Source organism: Mytilus galloprovincialis, chromosome 3, assembly GCF_965363235.1.
Source record: "Mytilus galloprovincialis chromosome 3, xbMytGall1.hap1.1, whole genome shotgun sequence".
NCBI classification, from domain to species: domain Eukaryota; kingdom Metazoa; phylum Mollusca; class Bivalvia; order Mytilida; family Mytilidae; genus Mytilus; species Mytilus galloprovincialis.
Window position 1 is genome coordinate 93686375 of NC_134840.1, and position 21671 is coordinate 93708045.

A 21671-nucleotide genomic window follows, 5' to 3' on the forward strand; every position below is an offset into this window, starting at 1 on the left:
TTGAAATCCATGCCACCTAGGTGAAACTTTTTAAGTCAGGTGACTGCACCTTAGATTTTCTGTGATTTTCAATAGAGCTGTATGATTACAATCTGATATTTTCTTTAAAGAACTCTTCATAAAAATAAGACCAAAACTGATCACTTGCCAAAACTAGAGGCTCTAAAGAGCCTGTGTCGCTCACCTTGGTCTATGTGAATATTAAAGGAAGCAGATGGATTCTTGACAAAATTGTGTTTTGGTGATGGTGATGTGTTTGTACATCTTACTTTACTGAACATTCTTGCTGCTTAAAATTATCTCTATCTATAATGAACTTGGCCCATTAGTTTCAGTGGAAAATGTTAGTAAAAATTTACAAATTTTATGAAAATTGTTAAAAATTGACTATAAAGAACAATAACTCCTAAGGGGGTCAATTGACCATTTCGGTCATGTTGACTTATTTGTAAATCTTACTTTGCTGAACATTATTGTTGTTTACAGTTTATCTCTATCAATAATAATATTCAAGATAATGACCAAAAACAGCAAAATTTCCTTAAAACTAACAATTCAGGGTCAGCAACCCAACAACGGGTTGTCCGATTCATCTAAAAATTTCAGAGCAGATAAATGTTGACCTGATAAACAATTTTACCCCTGTCAGATTTGCTCTAAATGCTTTGGGTTTTGAGTTATAAGCCAAAAACTGCATTTTACCCCATGTTCTATTTTTAGCCATGGTGGCCATCTTGGTTTGATGGCCGGGTCACCGGACACATTTTTTAAACTACTAACCCAAAAGATGATTGTGGCCAAGTAGTTTCAGAGGAGAAGATTTTTGTAAAATATTACTAAGATTTACGAAAAATGGTTAAAAATTGACTATAAAGGGCAATAACTCCTAAAGGGGTCAACTGACCATTTCAGTCATGTTGACTTATTTGTAAATCTTACTTTGCTGAACATTATTGCTGTTTACTGTTTATCTCTATCTATAATAATATTCAAGATAATAACCAAAAACAGCAAAATTTCCTTAAAATTACTAATTCAGGGGCAGCAACCCAACAACAGGTTATCCGATTCATCTGAAAATTTCAGGGCAGATAGATCTTCACCTGTTTAACAATTCTACCCCATGTCAGATTTGCTCTAAATGCTTTGGTTTTTGAGTTATAAGCCAAAAACTGCATTTTACCCCTATGTTCTATTTTTAGCCATGGCGGCCATCTTGGATGGTTTGCCGGGTCACCGGACACATTTTTTAAACTAGCTACCCCAATGATGATTGTGGCCAAGTTTGGTTTAATTTGGCCCAGTAGTTTCAGAGGAGAAGATTTTGTAAAAGTTAACGACGACGACAGACGACGACGGACGCCGGATGCCAAGTGATGAGAAAAGCTCACTTGGCCTTTTAGGCCAGGTGAGCTAAAAATGGTTTACACATACATAATTTCAACTGTGAAATACATGTATTACAAAATCATAAGTTTTTTTCTCAAGTTTCGTTTAGTAGCAGTATGAAAATTGATCAAAGTCTTGATAATAATTTAACAAAATTTGACAAATGCATTTCTACATTTTCTACCGACTAATGAAAGGATCCCATTTATACATTTTCATCTTTTTGATGCAAAAATTTCATTATGCCAAATACCTGCAGAGAATGGGATGGATTATTTTACCGAATAATTTGATCTTCCGTTTGACACTAATAATTGTCCAATTATATATGACCCAAACCATTACTGTCGCTCCGTGTTAATTCATTTGGGCTTTCCTATTTTACCATTAATATGGTGTAAACATTCTATATTATTATCAATTTGTTGTAATAAAGATTAAAATAAAAAGATAAAAAGGAAATGAGATACCATGTTTTATTTGAGCGATGTGCCAAACTCATTACGACGAGTTGATCACGATTGAGTCGCATCTCCGTAAATTACAGTCTCCTTTAATAGGAACTGTTGCAAGGCAATTAATTCTCACAGATCAATCAAAATAACTAAAAGGAAAAATGAAACGGAATAAATCGTGATTGTCTGATCGATATCCGAATTCCCTACCTACAGTAGCCTTAATGGGAACATTAGATCGTTGATAGATTACCTGAATTGTATTGTAATGTTACCTGGTCAGGGGAAATAAAATTAGAAAAGTTATTTTATTTAAATTGAACATAATTAGAAATAAATTCATCTGAAATATCCTTTTACAAAATTATTCTTTACCGTTGACTAAAAACATGCATTAGGCACTAAAACAATCATTCTCATGAAATGTCAGAAAATTAATTTGTCTGAAATCAAATTGAAGTTTATGCAAAAATTTGCATAAAACTCAGAAAACTAGTTTATTTCAAAACTTCATCTTTAACCCAAATAATCTAATCTCAGAGAATTTCTTAACCTCTAATCCAAGATTCTGCACTCATTTCACAAAATATCTTATGAGAAAAAAAACTGTAAGAGTCTTGAATATTTCAGTATAGCTTAAAATCAATTTTAGTTGTAAGATTTTTTGGGAAAAGTACCACTGATCTCAGTGAATTTCTTAATATTTAACAAAAGTTTTTATCTCACCTGATTGAGTTTCTTAATTTTTTAAGCATGATTCTGATCTCAGAAAGTGTACTAATCTTTAACCTTTAGACACTGATTTCAGACTGTTCCTACCCTTTAACCCAAGATTCTGATTTCAGAGAATTTTCTTATCTTTAACCCAAGATTACTGATCAAAGAGTTTTACTTATTTTTAACCCATGATTCTCATTTCAGAGAATTTTTTAGAGAAATCTTTAACCCAAGGTATCTGATCTAAGATAGTTCCTAATCTTTGAACCAAGGTATCTGATCTGAAAGAGTTTCCTCATCTTTTGCCCAAGGTATCTGATCTCAGAGATTTTACTGATCTTAAATCATTGGTATCTATCAGAGAGAGTTTCCTTATCTTTGACAAGGTATCTGATCTCAAAGATCTCCTTATCTTAAACACAATGTTTCTGATCTGAGATTTTTTCCTCATCTCTGACACAATGTATCAGATCTCAGGACTTTTGTTAAATTCCTTTATTTTCCAAATGAATTACTTGTAATGAACAAACATATATTTAAATATCTGACATTCTTCAACTCTTCAATTCTTACAATTAAAGTACTGATTGTTTCTATTCATACCTGCTGCCACAGAAGCATCTGTATGACCTTTTTCATCTGCCTCTCGAACTTTGGCCTTCAACCTCTCTGTCTCCAAATCTAGTTCTATATTTATCATTTTCTCCATTAACTAAAAAAAAAGATGATATTCAAATATGTATTAATGCTTTTTATAAATTTCAACTGACTTGCAGCCATAAATAATTAACAGTTGTTTTCAATAATTGGTAATTATAAATCTGCAAGACTCAAACATGACATCACCATAACTACATTGTAATTTAGTTCCTTATTGGAAAGATTTTCAGTCTACTCAATCTATCAATGCCTGTGAGTATAAAAAAAAAATTTTATATGAAAAACTTCCGAAATCCATACATTATTATTTATGACATTTGCTTAAACAATACAAATAAACATTGGGCTTTTATGCATGCAGTTATTTTTTTTCCCAAATTGTTCTATGCAAACTGTTGATAACAACATTATTAAACAAAGATTAAACCTAAGCAACGAAGGAGTGATTTGTACATATATAGGTATTATGCATATTCGAATACAGGTACATTTGATAATTTAAATCCAATTTTACTCATAAAAGTACTTTTTCTTCAGAGATTACCAACAAAATAATGAATGCAATGTTACCTTTTTGTTTTGAGATTTTGCAGCATCTAATTCTGACAACAGCAGCGCCACCTGTCTATTTTGGTCTGATGGACTTAGATGACTGGAATATGATGGAAGCACTGATTCTGTAATTGATGTGGGTTGATACATAGGCGAATGGTTTGGTAAGAATGACGAGGACCTAATAGGCAAAGGGTAACCATTCATTGTATGTGAGGGCAGTCTAAAGAACGATTGCTGAGGCTGAGGTTGTTGTGATCGCGCTGTCTCTTGAGGAGGTAGTTCTTCAGTGTGTAATTCACTAACACTTAATGACGTGTCCATTTTTTCTGACTGATCATCCTGTTGGTCGTTATTTTGTACTTTCGGTGCACCAGTAGGGGTACGTAATGGATTCCGTGGAGAGGTCAGATTGTAAGAGTAAGCACCAGCTGGACTAAAGGATGAGGTCAGACCAGGTCTGTATAACACAGGGGTCTGTGGCATGCTGACATATTGTGGAAATCCAACTATATTAGAATGAGTAAGAGGAATGATGTTTTTATTGATAAACGATTTGCTAGAGTCACTGTTATCATTTCTTGGCCTTTCAGCGCCCTTAAAATCTGCAAACAAAGACAAAACAAATGAATATAACTTATTTTTCTGCATGATATTCTGAAAATTCACAAATTATTGAGTGTATTTTTCGATACAAATGTGTATAGATGAACAAATGTGTGAATTGTCTAATCCAAATCTACTGGAATATTGTATACAGCGCTGATAGAACCAGGTGGAGGAAAAACCAAATCCATATAGGGATCTTTCGATGACACAGATACATTCCCCTGTTTTAAATGGTTTTGAAAATTTCATTAAAGCCAATTTCTATAAAGAACAAGGTACGATAAGGTCTGTTTTTGGCCCCTCATTTTTATCATTTTCAAATTCTGTTTTGGAAAGCTACTTTTTATGTTAAAACTTCCCCGAGGGTTGAAGTTTGTTTGGATGAACTTCAAAACCAATAATTTTGCAACTGGGTGAGGTGAGGGGGGTTAACTTTCTGTTTTTTCAAATATTGTAATTATTATTCATTTTGCAAGTGATTTTTCCACATATTGTTATTTTTTTAGTTCCTGTGCCAACGTGACCCGGGAATTTTTATTCCAATGTTTTGAGAACTGTTTTTGCTGTGTAAATCGCCATATTTTTTTTCTGGGTCACGTAGGCGCACGCTATTTAATATTAAGAAACAATAGCCAAATATCGTTTTTTTCCCTTCTTTTGACAATTTTAATGCCCTTTTAAGCCTCTAACCTCACCCATTTTCTGAAATTAATGGTTTTGAAGTTTATTCAAACAAACTTCAAACCTAAGGGAATATTTTAACGTGATAAGTAGCTTTCAAAAACAAAATTTATAAAATGAGAAAATAGAGGGACCAAAAACAGGCCTTATCGTACCTTGTCCTTTACCATGTTTCCTACTATACCATATATAAATAAGCTATCTTTGAGGGTTAAGAGCTCACAAACATTACCCTGCCATTCTTTGTGTGCTTGTCCCAAGTCAGGAGCCTGTAATTCAGTGGTTGTTGTTGGTTCATGTTTGTTTTTTTTTGTTTTTTGTAAACTGTTTTGTTATAAATGAGGCTGTTAGTTTCTCAATTGAATTGTTTTACATTTTTCATGCTTGGGCCATTTATAGTTGACTAAACTGTAGTAAGGATTTTTCTCATTGTTGAAGCTTTATGGTTGACTTTAATTGCTTTCATCCACTTGGTTGATAGTTTTCTTATTGGCAATCATACCACATGTACATCTCCTCATCTTTATATCTAGTTTATGGTGTTAAAAGCAACCTACCCAAAGCTCGTTTTACTTGGCTTGCTGATTTGTTGTGTCCAACTTGGTCAGGGCTGGGTGGTCTGAAAGTGTAAATCAATATTTATTTTAATCACAACCAATTCAAATAAAACAGATTGTTAAAGATTTTAAAATGTGGTCAAGCTAAATCACCATACAATAATATCAAAGTCCTTAGCTCAGAAAACATAATTTACGATTCTTTCAAAATTACATTCATTATATCAAATTTATTTGTACAAGTATTAAAATTTGGTTCTTTATTTAAAAATTTGTTTGAATACACCTTATGGTACAAATGTTCAAATGTTCCGTGGAAATCGTTAATAAAAATACAGCCTTACAACATGTACTAAGATTATATGTTTGTCAATTCTAAAAAATATTTATTTCATCCTAATTACATGTCCTGAAATCCATTCAAAAATTGCTCTAAAAAAATTACAAATTCTTAGTTAAAATTTAAAAAGAACAAAACAAAATCAATAATTATTTATTACAAATATTAATTGACGCATAAAATATATTCCTTGTGCTATAATATAGTATATTTGTATCCCACTTTTGTATCTGAAAATTAAAAAAACAAATTAAACATGCTAAACATACTTAAGCTAATATACCTGAAATTACAAGTGTTTATTTTAATTTCTATATAAATAACATTAATTTATTTATTTTAATCGAATTCTATTTACATTTGTAATAAATTCATATACAAGTTGACGAGACAACAAGATGGTTATTTCAATATTTGACTATTTACTCGTAAGCAGAATAACACGCGTATGAATAACAGTTACCAAATATAATATTTATCTATTTAATACAAAATAACAGATTTGTAAATAGAATTTATATGTTTTATAAATGAAGTGCATATTTACACGTAAGATTTATTAATGACGGACATGTTTACTTGCGACGGGCTAAGAATGTTTGAAAATGAAATGCATATTTACTAGAGAAGATGAGAACTCATACATTACTATCGGAAAATAAACAGAAATCATTTGCACAGCAAACTATCAAATTGTGTATTTAGGGTTATCAGTGTTTAAAATCGTTTATCTATCAACTACTGCTTGATTAGAAATTTCAACAATTCTCTGTATGCATAAAACCTAAAGTCAATGATGATAATATAGTGTAAAGTGACGGGATTAAACAATCATTTTGTCATCTTGTTACCACTGTGTCTATTTGGACGAGATTTTGTCAATGTTTATATAACAACATTTGCACATATAAAAATTGTATTAGTAGAAATATTTGTTTGGGGAAAATAATCAGTGAGATGATCTTTCTATTGCTTACATAACAAACACTCTGAAGTGCTTATAATCATTACAATATTGTTTTTGTGTAAATACTAAGGGGAGCTAACCCATTTGTATTCAAAACAAGATATTAAATGTATAAGAGATAAATATCTTGAATATAATCACTTACAAATCAATTTGATATTTTTCACGCATGGATGGAATCCAAATATCAAAATGATTTTTGTGTCTGGTGCTGAACCATTCAAAAATGAACATGGGGATAATAATTTGGAAAAGAGTAAATAAAATAAAAACACATTCAGTGATTTAATAATCTGTGATGACTAACAAGTAATCTCAGTGAAAATATTGCAAGAATATTTTTCTTCACTGAATTTGTTTTTAAAAATTTCAAAAATAAACGAAAAACAATAATTTTCAAAAATAATTTTTCTACAATATCATATTAACATGCCATCACAAATAATCAAAATCTGATGTGACCATCATGTCACATAAAAACAGTGTTTGATGAAACTATGCAAAGGTGACTGTACATGTAAGTGTTGCAACATCCAGGATTAACTTTGGTCAAATCACAAACAGATAGTTTTTACTGAGAATATCTAATAAAAGAAGATATGTATTTGTGTAAATCTATTTCATGTTGTGATAGACTCATAGTACGACATGAAATTGTACAAAAATTCCTAGATTCTCATCCGAGAAGTTTTTTAAGCAAAAAAAAAACTTTCATTTTCTCTACTGGATTATCTATGAGGTTTTTGCACATTATGATAAAAATAAAAAAATAAAATATAATATCTTGGAGTATTTAAAATTATTATTATGGCTTTATATCTTTACACATATATTGTTGCACATAACCATATAAACCATCATTAGCCATTATATGCTTTACCATACAATCACACCAAAGATGTTGGTACATTGACTGAAGGACAGTACAGGTGGTTTTTTTTTTGTTTTTTAAAATATTTCATGGCTATAAAACAATCATTTTTTTCCATTATTTTCTTTTTCTTTATATTTATATTTAAGCACCTCAGTATTCTCCACAATTTTTCTTTTCTTTATTTTATTTACATTTTGTATATTATTCTTTAAATTAAAATCCCATCAAGAATCAAGATCCTCTGGACGCGTCAGTAGTGCCCTTCATTTTTGGAGTATATCATCCTCTCTCTGCCAGTAATGTCATATGAATCTGAAATTCTTTGAATGATTTGTTGAGACCATTCATTGAAACCAATGTTTCCATTTAATGAAAAGAAATATACCATTACACTAAAATGTATATATTTATTAAATATGTAATAAATATGAATGAAATGAACATGTTTTAAAAGATGTTAAAAATTCCACTGATGGTCTTTATTTGAGAATAGTTTTTTTCTGTGATAAATTTTGTTGATTATATTTTGGGGTGGATTTGGTTTTCAAATTTTGTATAAGTTGAAATTATTACCGAGTTTTCTTCAAGATAAGTGTAAATAATATGTGCCCTTTTGGACGAACCATATTATAAAATTATCATAATTTAATTTGACTAAAACCATATTTATTACACAAGGAATTGCACATGTTTTAAAATCTAACAAGAAACTAATAGTTATCTTTTTTTATAGTAAAGATTTTTAGCTTAAAAACTTCATCTTAAAATATTCATTAAACAATTTGGAGACTATGAATGCCTAATTGTGCCGCTAATATTCAAATCTTAATAAACAACCTATCAATCCTTGATCATAAATATTTAGACAGCAATGATAGAATACATGGCTAATATCCCATCACATTTGACCCCTGTCAATGAATTATTTTGTCTAAAGTCAAAGAAATCTTCTATGTGGAGGTTAATTAAAGTATGGGACCAAATTTACCTCTTCAAACAAAACTGAATTAGAGTGTATTTACATTGTAAAAATTGCACAAATTTCATCAAACATAATTGAATAAGTTTGTGTTTGTTTTCTCCGACACCCCTGACAGATCAAACAAACGCTACTAGATCATTTCCCCTGGTTTCATTGCAACCCTACCGATCTAAACCTAGAGGGAATTACAGCCAACCAGACAATCAATTCTAATCGCTTCATGCTTCCATAGCACTTCTCTCAATGTTTACTTACTAGCTCGGCAGCATAAATTACAATCTACCGAGAAAAAAACTTCTTTTTTTCAGTTTGCAATTAAAATAATCTATTGTCCCGAGAGAATCGAGTTAATGAGTAAATCAATCACTAACGTATAAAAAAGATCTCAAATTGTCAAATTTTTTTACCCTCAATAATAATCGCTTTGAAATGCTGTGATCAGCTGATTGAAGGAGAAGAATCGAAGAAATATGATCACATCTCTAGGTCTGAAGAAGATGTGTAAACAAATCGCATTCAGCATCATTCAAATGTTTAACAATCCATTCATTGTGCACTATGGGTAATTCTCCGGGTCCTAGCTCCTATTGTTCCGTCGTGACTTGTTCAATAATCTATGCATGAAAAGATCTTTTAAACTGTTGTATTTTCCATTTCTGTCCATCGTTTACCTTTCAGGATGAAATAAAGAGATCAATATACAATCAGACTCAAAAAGAGGATCATCAGCGAGCATATATTCATTGTCAGGTCTCTGTAGTACCCTACTCTATTAAAAAAATTCTCGACAATTACTTCCATCAAATATTTCACTATTAATCAAAAACTGACGGGAATATCATAAGAGTATAGATTGGACGACATCAATTAAAACTTGTAAGATAGAATTATTACTCTAATGTAAAATATAATTACAATGCTTTTATCAGAAAAATAACAATTTGTTCATCTGCTTTTTTTCTATTCGACTTGCCATGATTTTTCTTTAAGAGAAATATGCAAAATCGGCACAAAACCAATTACAACAAATGTAATTAAACAAAAGTAAACAGTAAATGGTAGAAACATTTAATTGAAATTTAAAAATAACGAGTTTTATTTAATATATTTATTCAGATGGTGCATTACTGTAATTATTTCCACAAATGTCTATTTCTTTTTTTTTCACATGGAAATATTAGGCATCCCTTTTTATATGTATTTTTTTTTTTAAACTCTTTCACAATGACAGTTATATTGGACTATTGAAAACATACACAGGAGCATATAAAACAGGCAACATTATTCAGATTATATTTTCTATTCTAAAATAAGGGAGAAAACAAACCATATCCTTTTTTCAATTTATAAACAAACAACAATCATATTATTTCCCATTTTCCTTTTATTTTGTGTTCGAGAGAGTTGCAGAAAAAGTGATAAATTATCGAAAGAAGAAAATTTAAATCATTTAAAGGAATTTATTTAGAGAAAGCAATAAGGTATTCATTTAAATTACTTAATTTGGTAAAAAAAAAAAAAAAAAAAAAACATTTTGAAACAAAGATCAGCAATGAAGCAGTATTTAAGATTAAAAATAATCACAGCAGATTTTATAGGGTTTGAAAAGAAGACTTAGGAATTAAAATTGGCTTCGCCATATTCTTCTAAAACAAATATTACAATTTATTGATTTATCAAAGGTAACAGAATTTTAATAACATCAGCAACCTTTTAACTATAATAAACACATGTTTATATTTATATCTCATATCTGTATATCACAAAAAAATCCAAGAGAAACAGCTACGCTAAGACTTCATGAAAGTCTTCTGACCATATTAAATTGATTTTCAACTCAACAAATAAGCAAAATATCAAACACACACAATGTTCATTTTCAAAGATGTGAAAATGGAAAATTAAATTTTGAACTTTGTCATACATCAACAAACACCGAATCCTAAATAATTATCGTTGAATTATTACAGATAATATTCAATATGTGGTCACAATTTATTGTCGTGAGGAAATAAAATTAGACATGTATAAATTATGGTCTAAACAATATAAAGTGTGGCCACAATTTACTGCCGTGAAGAAATAAAATGTGACATAATATAAATTATAATGGTACCTCTCCCAACAGCGCTGACGGAAAAAAAACAATTTTATTATATCAGAAAAATACATCATCACACAACACAACAAATTACAAACCTCGCAATCACCCAGCAACAAAAGTATTACTTCAGTTTATTATGTTTAAACAGAGTTTAATTACAATTATTTGGCTATAAACACTGCATTCGTTTCTGAAGGATTACTAAAGAATTTAATGAAAATAAGTTAATGTGTTGACAAAATAAACAAACACATCTGTTTACCTATTGTCTATGAATTAAAAATGCTGAAACGATGTCATATATGATGTTAATTTCAAGGAAATCGACATGGTTTTCTAACATTTGTTTATAAAAGCTGATGCTGTATATGTTATTCCAAAACAGTTCATTCAATTATAAATATATTCTTTTTTTTTTTTTGCATATACATGATCTATAGCTAAATAGAGTGATACTGTGAGTTTTCTGTTGATCAGAAAAAATAAATGTAAAAAAACAAAGTTGAAAAATAGAAAAATAGAAAAAAAATATTTAAAAAATTAACCTAATAAACAATTCATTTGCTTCAATAATTTATCAAGTATCCTATTTACGCTTTTATATTTGCAGGCAGACATATCTGGTTAAGTTTATTCCAGAAAAAAAATATTGTGAACATTAAAATTTAGCATCAGATTTATTTTTATCAGGTCTAGTTTCGGCACTTTTAAGTTCATCTCTAAAATATTTTCTCCTCTGACTGTTTAATACAGAAGAAAATCAAAAGGACTGAATGTTAATAGAAAATAGTTTTGAAAAAGACTTTGGTCAAATCATTGATTTAGGTTTCTGACTGATAGAAATGATTAAAAATTCAGTACGCTTCACACTCTTCTATACATCAAACTACGATCATCTGACATAAAGTGTGAAATATTTTATGTTTCTATTAAATCCAATAACTGCTTCATGATCTTTGAAGTTTTAAAACTCTATATTTTTATTTAAGACTTTGATGTTTTTGACATAAGACTTCAAATTACACATGTAAAATTAAATGCATTTTGAGAATATAATGAACGAAAATCTCCACCTTCTGCGAAGCAAACGATTATGTCCCACGGTACTTATAGAATGTTATACCGACAATATCACGCTGCAAACTATTATACTCGGCACAAAACCTCCCAATCATCAATATTGAACAGTATTTAATACCAAAGTCCTGTTAAGTATTTAAAACGAAAACGCGATATCACCTCATTGTACGTAAGTTTTTTCAACAATTTTTTTTAACGCCACTGCTCTCTACAATATAAAACTAAATAATAAAACCTTTAAAACTATTTGTTTACACAGAAGGGGTATTGATTGTAAGTCAGTGTGCTATTCATCCTGTTGGAATTGCAAAAAATTTAAGCATTCAAAATGCACTTTTCTTAATGATTATTTCTAATAATTACTCGATCTTCTTGTCTGACCCTATTTAAGCCTAGACAACAATTGTTGTTTTGATCGACACCCCAAACATAATATTTTTACAGTCACTTCCTTAAGAGTGATAGTTCTTTTTTCTGCAAACTCGTTATCTCTGTTAATATACATTTCTTTAAATTCTTCAAGAATAAAACAGGACATTATAAAATATTGTTATTATTATAACCAAAAAATCGAAATGATACTATTTAAATTTTAACTGAGGGCTATAAGTAGAAATTATAAAACTACTTAATATCAGAATAATTTTTTATACATGCTATTAAAAAAATCCTTTTAATATCATATTGAAAATAATGATTTGAAACTGAAATAGAGTTGTTAATTTAAAAATATCTGCCAATGTTTTCAGCTTGAACCTGACCAAAGGGAAGTAACTTCTGTGAAACTATTGGAAATTAATTGATAATATCCTAACTCTTGCTTTAATTTAATGGAAAGCAGTAAAGAAAAAAAAAATCATATATTCATCAATGGTCTTTCTTTTAGGGTTTTTTATTGTGTTAAGTGGTTCAGAAGCACCCACATAGGGTCCAATATATAAATGTACATAAAATCAGAAAAAACTTATATTGAATCTTTATAATTTCAATAATATGGATCCAAAACAAAAGTATTCTTGACAATGCCAGATGTATTATAATAAAATAATATTTTAATGCAATCAAAAACAACAAAATGAACTACATGTCAATTACGCTTGTTTTAATATTTTGATGACTGTTATTTTTTTCATTAGTGAATTGACAAAGTCAGAAAAGGCCAAGTTTTGGGAATATGTTTTTAGAGCAATGATAACTAAAAAAGGACCATATAAATAATTTACATGTTAATGTCTCAATAAATATAGTAAGAATAGATAAGCAACAATGTGAAATATCTTCTTTAATTTGTTACTGCTATCATAATTGACAATTTCAGAAGTTGCAGTATTTTAGTATAAATGGGTAAAAGTATCTCATATGAATTCAAGTGGTCTTATAGTACTCTCCCTTTGTAAAGGTATACCAAACTTTTGCTATTTGATACAAATGTACATACTTGTTTTTTTCAAGCCTTAGTATCACTCTGTGAAATATATATATAAATATTGAGTGATAAACATATATATATATATATATGTTTTTTTCACTTGTGCTTGTATTCTTTGAGACATAAAGCGCATATTCAGTGGTTATTCAGTGGTTAAAATATTTTGTTACAGCTAACTAGCCCAGGACTTATGGCAGCAGGATTTTACTAGCCCTGTTGGAAGAACTGCTAGTCCATCAAAACTGACCTGCTAGCCCTAGTATGCCTTAAAAATCAAGAGTTTGATGCATAATACAAAGTGGGTGTCCTTTGTTTTGAAGGAGACATTATACAATATACACTGTATTTAATATTTTTTGTTGAATTGCTATTTATTGTTGGTGCTTAACCTAACTTAGTTGTTCCCACATTCAAAGCAGACTTTTTATTGGCATGCTTTGGGCAACTAATGGTAATATTCACCGAGCATCGTCTGTTTTTTTCATCAGCAACAGCCAACCTTCGAGGGGAATCATTGTATCCCAGTTCTGCCAAATTCTCAGGAAGTAAATGCGTGATTTTTTGGCCAAATTGTAAAGATCAAAGAGAAAAAAACAAAGGAAAATGCTTCCAAATAAGCATGAAAATCTGTGAGTCTCGCCCTAAAGACTTGGCAGGTTTGCTGTCTTGGACACTATAATTTCCCACTTTTCCCGGTCATATTTTGCATTTTGGGGGATGAATTTTCAGTCTCGTTACCCCCTCCATCTACCATTTTTTGTTTTGAAACAGATGAAGTTCATAGGGTGTGTGCAACTTGGCAGCCCTGCTGTCCTGGACACTCTATTTTTTTCCTGCGGCTTTTCCCTGTCGTATTTAGCATTTTTTGGGGATGAATTTTCAGCCTCGTTACTCCCTTCATCTGCCGTTTTTCGTTTTGAAACTGACGAAATTCCTGGGGTTCCCGTACTAAAATATTAAGAAATAATTTGTTGCATGGTTTCGTGCTCAAGAGCTTTGCGACAAGACAGGTCAGTACCCATCAATACATCACATCCCCCAAATACCGTTAATTGAAAATCTCGGCATAAGCAATGTACAATACCACAGGCCATGGTATGAGAAATCGATATTTAAATTACGAGAATTGCAATCAACACATGATACTGGGCCACCCAGAGTTATTTGTTCTGTTTTTAAAATATGTACAACAGGACCTGTACAAACCAGTTCAAATTCTTGGAATCCCTGATGACTTAATTGAATCGAATTGGCTAACATAGAATAGTAATGAAGGGATTTTCCACTTTCTATTTTGGAAACGTCAAGATTTTTTTGTTACTAGTCCGTCGGGCATATCGGGTTACACATTTTAATTGCCCGAGGCATAAATGATCTAGTCCCGGGCGTCGGGCTAGTGGATTTTTTAACCCCTGATATTTTACCTAATTTTAGTGCTTATTACAAACTGCGTGTGCTATAAAATTCACATAGGGGTCTCTTTTCAATCAGCTTTAAATTTGTAGCTTGAGAGAAACTAGTGAAATCTGCTAAGAATAGTGCAACCAGTTACCACAGTGACAAATTTGAGTCAGAATGATCAAAGTTATCAGAAACTGATCACGTTAATATGCAAATTTACCTGTCTGTTTTGGTAACTTGCTGTGATTCCATATCTTTGATTATCTCCCCTGGATTTTCTATTAAATCATCTTCTTGATCTTGATCTGATCTTGACAGTTTTGGATCATCTTTTTTAGATCTTGGTAGCCTCTGTCTCAGTTCATGGTTTACCTCTGGACTTTTATATGGATCCACTAAATGTTCCTGAAGTCTGTTTTCAGCAGCTATTCTCAGAGATCTTTCAGTTTCTACAACAATATCCCTGCAATACACAATTATATATATATTATTTAAGGTGGTACCCAATACTTTTACTAAAATTAATTTGGCTCGTTTAATTTTCATAAAATTTTGACAAAGTATTTACTTTGACCCTTTAACAAAAATATAAAAATTTCAAAAATTTTGAACCAACCGTTTTGTCAGAAAAATTTTACAGAGTTATCTCCCTGTAGTGTTAGGTACCACCTTAAGTTTCTGTATGGATCAGATTTTTTTTGCAATTGACATTTATCATGTTTATATAATTTAATTCATTGATATGTCTATAAATGTACCTGAGTAACAGGAACTGAAAAGGCCACTTTTTCTGTGTTGAAAGACCTTTTCTGGATTTACTTTCATCAAGCATTCTCAAACCCCCCAAAAAAATAAAAGCTAAGGAATTCAAAAGTTATGCTTTGTGAATTATAAGTATTAAGTGTATGCAGGATGACATTTTCAACAAAGTAGAGTCTGTTTCATAGACTATGGAATAAAATAAAAATAAAACTTCACAGATATTGTCCAATAGTTTCATCATTTATACAGAAACATTTTTGTTCAAACCGTTCATCCCACATCACGAAATATTCTTGTCTGCTTTCAGTCTTCAAGCTTCCCATTTATTGGTAAAACACAAATTATATTTGACAAGTAAACTGTATGCTGTTTATTTTTTTGTCTGTCATTTAAGAATTGAATGCTTCTTTTTGTAACTTCATTGGGGTGTAAAAGCGTTGACCGAAGTACATTTTGTATGAAGCGCGGAAGCGCTTCATACTAAAAATGTGTGCATGGTCAACGCTTTTACAACCCTATGAAGTTACAAAAAGAAGCATTCAATACTTATAATTACATTTTTTTAGCAATGATCATGAAAACACGAATTTTATTATTGTTTTATTTAATTCACCTGTGCACTTTATTGTGGGAGCACGTGTTATCATGAATGAAAAGTTTTATTGAGCAATGCAATTGCTTACGGAATAACACGTGATGTGCAGTTAGCCAATCAGAATAAAGTATCATAATGAAACATACATCTAATGTAATTATAGTATTATAATAATAATAATAATTCAGATGGCCACTGTGATAGGCAATACAAGAAGAAAATTCAATGAACCTATCTAAACTATGCAATTATTTTGAATAATTCTCGCTTCACAATTTGTTATAAAGTAAACCATTCCAAGAAAAAGAAGGTTAGTCACTCCCTAAACCAAAGATCAACACCTTAGCACCTATTCCAGTTTACAAAATATGTTAATTCCAACCCTCATACAAATACAAATTGATAGTTTAATTGGCATCTGCACAATTTTTTTTGTATGGCTCCATAACAGTTTGAAATAAAATTGAGAATGGAAATGGGGAATGTGTCAAAGAGACAACAACCCGACCATAGAGCAGACGGTCAATCAGACAATACCAAAACTAAATATTTTTCGTAACTCATATTAAATAACAATACCACTTCCAAGAGCGTTTTATTACCTCAACCCTTCTTATAATTAATATCTAAGACAATTTATAACTAAGACCATTTATACCATATCATACATTGTACATACCCCTAAAAAGACAAATGGATAAAAGAAAGAATAATAAATTAAGATAATTGATTTTTGTCAGTTATAAGTTATCAAAGATTTAATTACCAATAATAAAGTAAGATTAATCAATATTATTTAAAAAAAAGATTATGTGAAGGGCGAAACAGCTTGTCTCATCATCCTGAGTCATCGATATACATTTCATTAATCAATATCTTTATTTATTACACAAATGACATCATTTTCCATTTATATTGTTATTATTTGCTACATGTAGCTATTGTAGAATTGGTTTATATTGTCAAGATAAGAAGGCAAAATTAAATGCAGTTTATATCTCCTTACTGGCATGACTGGATACTGAAAAGAATATTTAATAGATACACAAATATATACAGTAATTAAAAATTCTTTTTACATAAAGTTTCAGGTTACTGTTAAATTTACATGTTAATTTTCAGATAAAGTAGAAAATGTATATGTATATTAACATGTAGTACAAAATACATACATATGTATACATGTATGTGAATGGCATTAATGCTATGATACAGATTGCTTTCATCTAGTCTACATTGATTGATTGGTGTTTAAAGCCATTTTCAGCTTTATTGACTTTTTTTAGTCTGTCAATTTTCGTTGTAAAGTGAGCCAGAGTGGCAAAAGAAAACTACTAACATTTAGCAAGAAAAACTGACAATCTAAACCAAGGTTAGTGTAAGGCTCACTTGCCATGTGCAGGGTACAACATGTATGCGGTATGGGCTTTGCTCATTGTTGAAGGCCGTACAGTGACCTATAGTTGTTAATGTCTGTGCCATTTTGGTCTCTTGTGGACAGTTGAATTGTCTCATTGGCAATCATATCACATCTTTTTTATATTTGAACTGTTTTAACTGGCTAGTGATACAGTAGTTTGACTGCCATCGAGGCCCATGCATGAGCTCATCTCCTCATATGTTTTTTCAGTTTTCAGGATTTTGTAGATTGTTTACTTTGTCTGTTCCCATTTTGTTCAGGCCATGACTGATGGGGTTGTTTTTTTCCATGGTCAATGAATATAGATGTATACATTGTGTATAAATACACATCATCTCAAATTTAGCCCAACAACATTAGATATGCAGATTTTCATTAGCAAAAGTGTTTCTTCTCTCAGCCAGATTGGAACCCTTGCTTTCGTGACTTAACATTAACACTGTAAGCAGTGTGAAAAGCACCCTACCCCTATTGATACCCCACATGACAATATTATACATGTAGCTTTTACAATAAACAATTTACTCCATTTGACCCTATGCATGCTAAGGCCTTACAGTAGGTATAACATTGTATAATATGAGATTTCATGAATGACAATAAAAAGTTAAGGCTCATTTGATGCTTACAATAGCAAAAAAAACAGATGTTTGGCCCTCATATGAAAATATAGCTTTGTTAGTTTATAACTTGTAAATAATGACTTTCCTTGTATGTTTTATCAAGGGTTTTAACACATTACATAGTGGCGAGTAGATAGCATGCAGATCATCTGTTTTTTTCTTTTTTGTAAAGGATGAAAAGTTAACTTACTGTGCTGTCACTTTAAATTCAAAAAATTCACACTGCTTAAGGTACAGAAAATAAAGATGCAATGTAAGTTAGTAATACATCCTTGCGGAAAACCATCAACATACATGTACTTATTAATGGTTTTGTTGATATATGAGAATTGTAATTACATGCATGTTAAACAAAGACCATGATCAAAATGCATAGAATACACACTTTCTACAATGTATGGAATTTATAACTAACCTATGTACTAGTGTACAAATCTATGGAATCATTTTTGAAAGCTCCCTAGCTCCTTTCATTACATCTGTAAGATGATTATCATGTCTAAGTACAAACAGTTATGACAAATAATTATGACATCTGTGAGAGGCTTTTTTATGTAGCTTTGAAGCAACACGTCGCTGTAAGACCTCAAAGGAATAAATAAAGTAGCCTTTCAGACATCATTATTTTTTGGACTAGCACTGTATCAAAATTAAACACAATTGGTGTAATACTTTACCACAATATATTGTTTTTTAATGGAACACTTAAGTAAAAGGTGAATAATAGATTCAGTACAATGGGTGTGTGAGAAACTGATCTGAATAAGGTAAATAAACCAAAAAAGAGTCTGCACCTTTCATCAACATCATCCTGCAAGTCTGTGATTATGTTACGAGCGCGCTCTACTGCTCGACGCACTTCACTCGTCAATTTTTTATTGGTCTCTTCTCTTCTTTCGAAATCTTTCTCTGGTGTTCTATCGTTTCTCCTGTGATATTGAATAACGGTACACTCATTTTCAGTCATACTTGCCTACATGTAAACTAATGGTGCATTTTGGGTACAGGAAACTCATAAACTAAATTTTGAACCAAACACTGGAATTAATTTCCGGAATTTTTATTTTTAAGAAAACCTATTTAAAGAAAGATAACTCAAACTGGATTAAACTCTTTTATAGAACTAAATACATGACTTTTTCATTTTTGTGCTTAATCATGTAACTATAATTTGTACTTCCTGTCAAATATCTGTATAATTGTATATACCATTATTGCACCTTTGTTAACCATGTTGTTCTAATGTAAATATGTTCACACTTTTATTGTTTGTTAAAAAATGTTGTACTGACATACCCCATGTGGGGGCTTTTAATAGTGAAATAAAATGTCTTATGTCTTATGAATGACTATATTTATTGCATATTCAAAAATGTCAATTGAATAGATATAGTAAGATGTGGTGTGAGTGCCTATGAGACAACTCTCCATCCAAATAACAATTTATAAAAGTAAACCATTATAGGTCAATGCACGGCCTTCAACACGGAGCCTTGGCTCACACCGAACAACAAGCTATAAAGGGCTCAAAAATTATTAGTGTAAAAAATATTCAAACGGGAAACTAACGGTCTATTTACCGTGTACATGTTTGTGAGGCTTTTTAGATACAAGTGCCTACGATAAGGGTTATAAATTCCCGTTGAATACTGTAATATCGTAGCTAGGACTTTCACATACTCAGCCGAGAACCAGCTTATGTGAGTTGATATGATCATTTTATTAACTCAGTTATATTTATAGTGACCCGGAGCTACTTATTTGCTATTGGACATATATCTACACTACTAGTATACAGTAAAATTAGTAATCAAATAATGTCTAAAAGATTGACTGCGTGGTCTGACCTGTGCAACTATATTAGTATCATGATTTGAACAAATGTTTAAATGAAACAATAATCCCCGGGATTTAACTTTGAAATTATTAAATTAGTAACTTAAATACAAAGCTTTTTTATCGGTGTCACTTAGATGCTTTAAGTAAGTGTCTAAGTTCATCTATGATTCAATATTTTTAGAACACAGGCACTCGTCTCAGAATTTTTTTTCCCTATATACCTTTATATAACATTTTTCTAAAATGCAAGTTAAGCACCTTGTGTCATATTAAGGTATATAGGAAAAAAATTCTGAGACAAGTGCCTGTGTTTTAGAAGACTATAAGTGAGACTAATGTATGTTGTTCGCTAGCTCATTGGACCCAACATATCACGTCTAGACCGGTAACACAACAAAATCAGTAATAATATAACTGAACACATATCAATGAAAGATTATAAACGAATGTCTCTAGATTTGTTGTTACTAAGTACTAAAAAATGGAAGTTGATTGGCGTAGAAAGACTGAAATAATAGCGTTGTTCATATTTAATTGTATTGACAAAATGATAGATTGCAAGCTAAAGAATCATATTTGGCAGTCTCGCTTTTTGGACACATGCCTCAATTTTTTTAACCTTCTATATATAGTCCAGCTGCTATTTTCTATTTCTATGTTTAATTTTTCATTGAAAATGCTTTATGTCAGTGCCAATTGTCAGTATATTCAAATTACAATGGACATAAACTATTACCTTATTGGTTGTATAGTATATGGGGCCCATAGTTGTTTCGTCATTGCGATACAATTTCCGTTTATCATACAGTCACATATATATATATGGATTCCAAGCCTGAGTTAGGGTGTGAATTGAAAGAGTTTCAAACATGTAAAAAATTAAAAGAGAAAGTAAATATATAAAAGAACCCGTCTTTTTAATTCAACTTTACTTACTTCTAAAGTTATCAGATTATATACCTGCGCCGAGTGTCCTCTAAATTTTTACCATTTTATATAATTATTACAAATGCTGACAGCTGCAATTTACATGTAGTAATATAAAATATACCCTACCTTGACAATTCAGTCCATTTCTTTCAAACTACGAACATGTCTTTATATGCTATATTGTTTCTATTATTGGTAAACAGTGTGCATGACCAACACAAGCTTATGTCTCACTTTTTTACCTTCTAATTCATGCTTAATCATCTGGAAAAAAGTGATTGTTTTCCGCCGATTTGGCAACCATTATTGTGCTAAACAAATGTCTAAAGAAAAGTATATAGGATTTGTACAATAGGTTTACCAATGCCTTTTTAACGCCGTTTTGTTTAAGTTTCTTAAGAGTTTAAAACGACATTTAAATATTTAATTCATTTTTTAATGATATATTACACCCTTGTTTGTTAAGAATGCATGTTATTAGCTCGATGATTGAAAGCGACATGCACCTGTGCATTTTACGAAATGAAAGGGATTCTTTTTATTAACTTTAAAGCAATTTGGGTCATGAAATATGCTTTGCGCCTGTCCCAAGTCAGGAGCCTCTGGCCTTTGTTAGTCTCGTATTATTTTAACTTTTAGTTTCTTGTGTACAATTTGGAGTTTAGTATGGCGTTCATTATCACTGAACTAGTATATATTTGTTTA

General features: G+C 30.7%; 1 protein-coding gene across 3 annotated transcripts in view; it reads right to left on the minus strand.

Annotated features, from left to right (window-relative positions):
- Window positions 1-21233, minus strand: part of LOC143069414 (mirror-image polydactyly gene 1 protein-like) — a 36774-nt gene extending 15541 nt beyond the window's left edge. The window contains exons 1-5 of one of the 3 annotated variants that reach the window (XR_012976391.1): window positions 18992-19195; window positions 15018-15260; window positions 5621-5682; window positions 3792-4378; window positions 3165-3273 (exon numbers count right to left, since the gene is read on the minus strand). Coding sequence is in view for 2 of the 3 variants with exons in the window: in XM_076244027.1 (XP_076100142.1) it covers window positions 3165-3273; window positions 3792-4378; window positions 5621-5682; window positions 15018-15260; window positions 18992-19164 (1174 nt within the window). In the remaining variant the exon portion in view is untranslated. Of the gene's footprint in view, window positions 1-3164; window positions 3274-3791; window positions 4379-5620; window positions 5683-15017; window positions 15261-18991; window positions 19196-21092 lie in introns of those variants that run through there. The other 2 variants (XM_076244028.1, XM_076244027.1) reach the window with 2 other exon arrangements.
- Window positions 21234-21671: the final 438 nt, after the last annotated feature.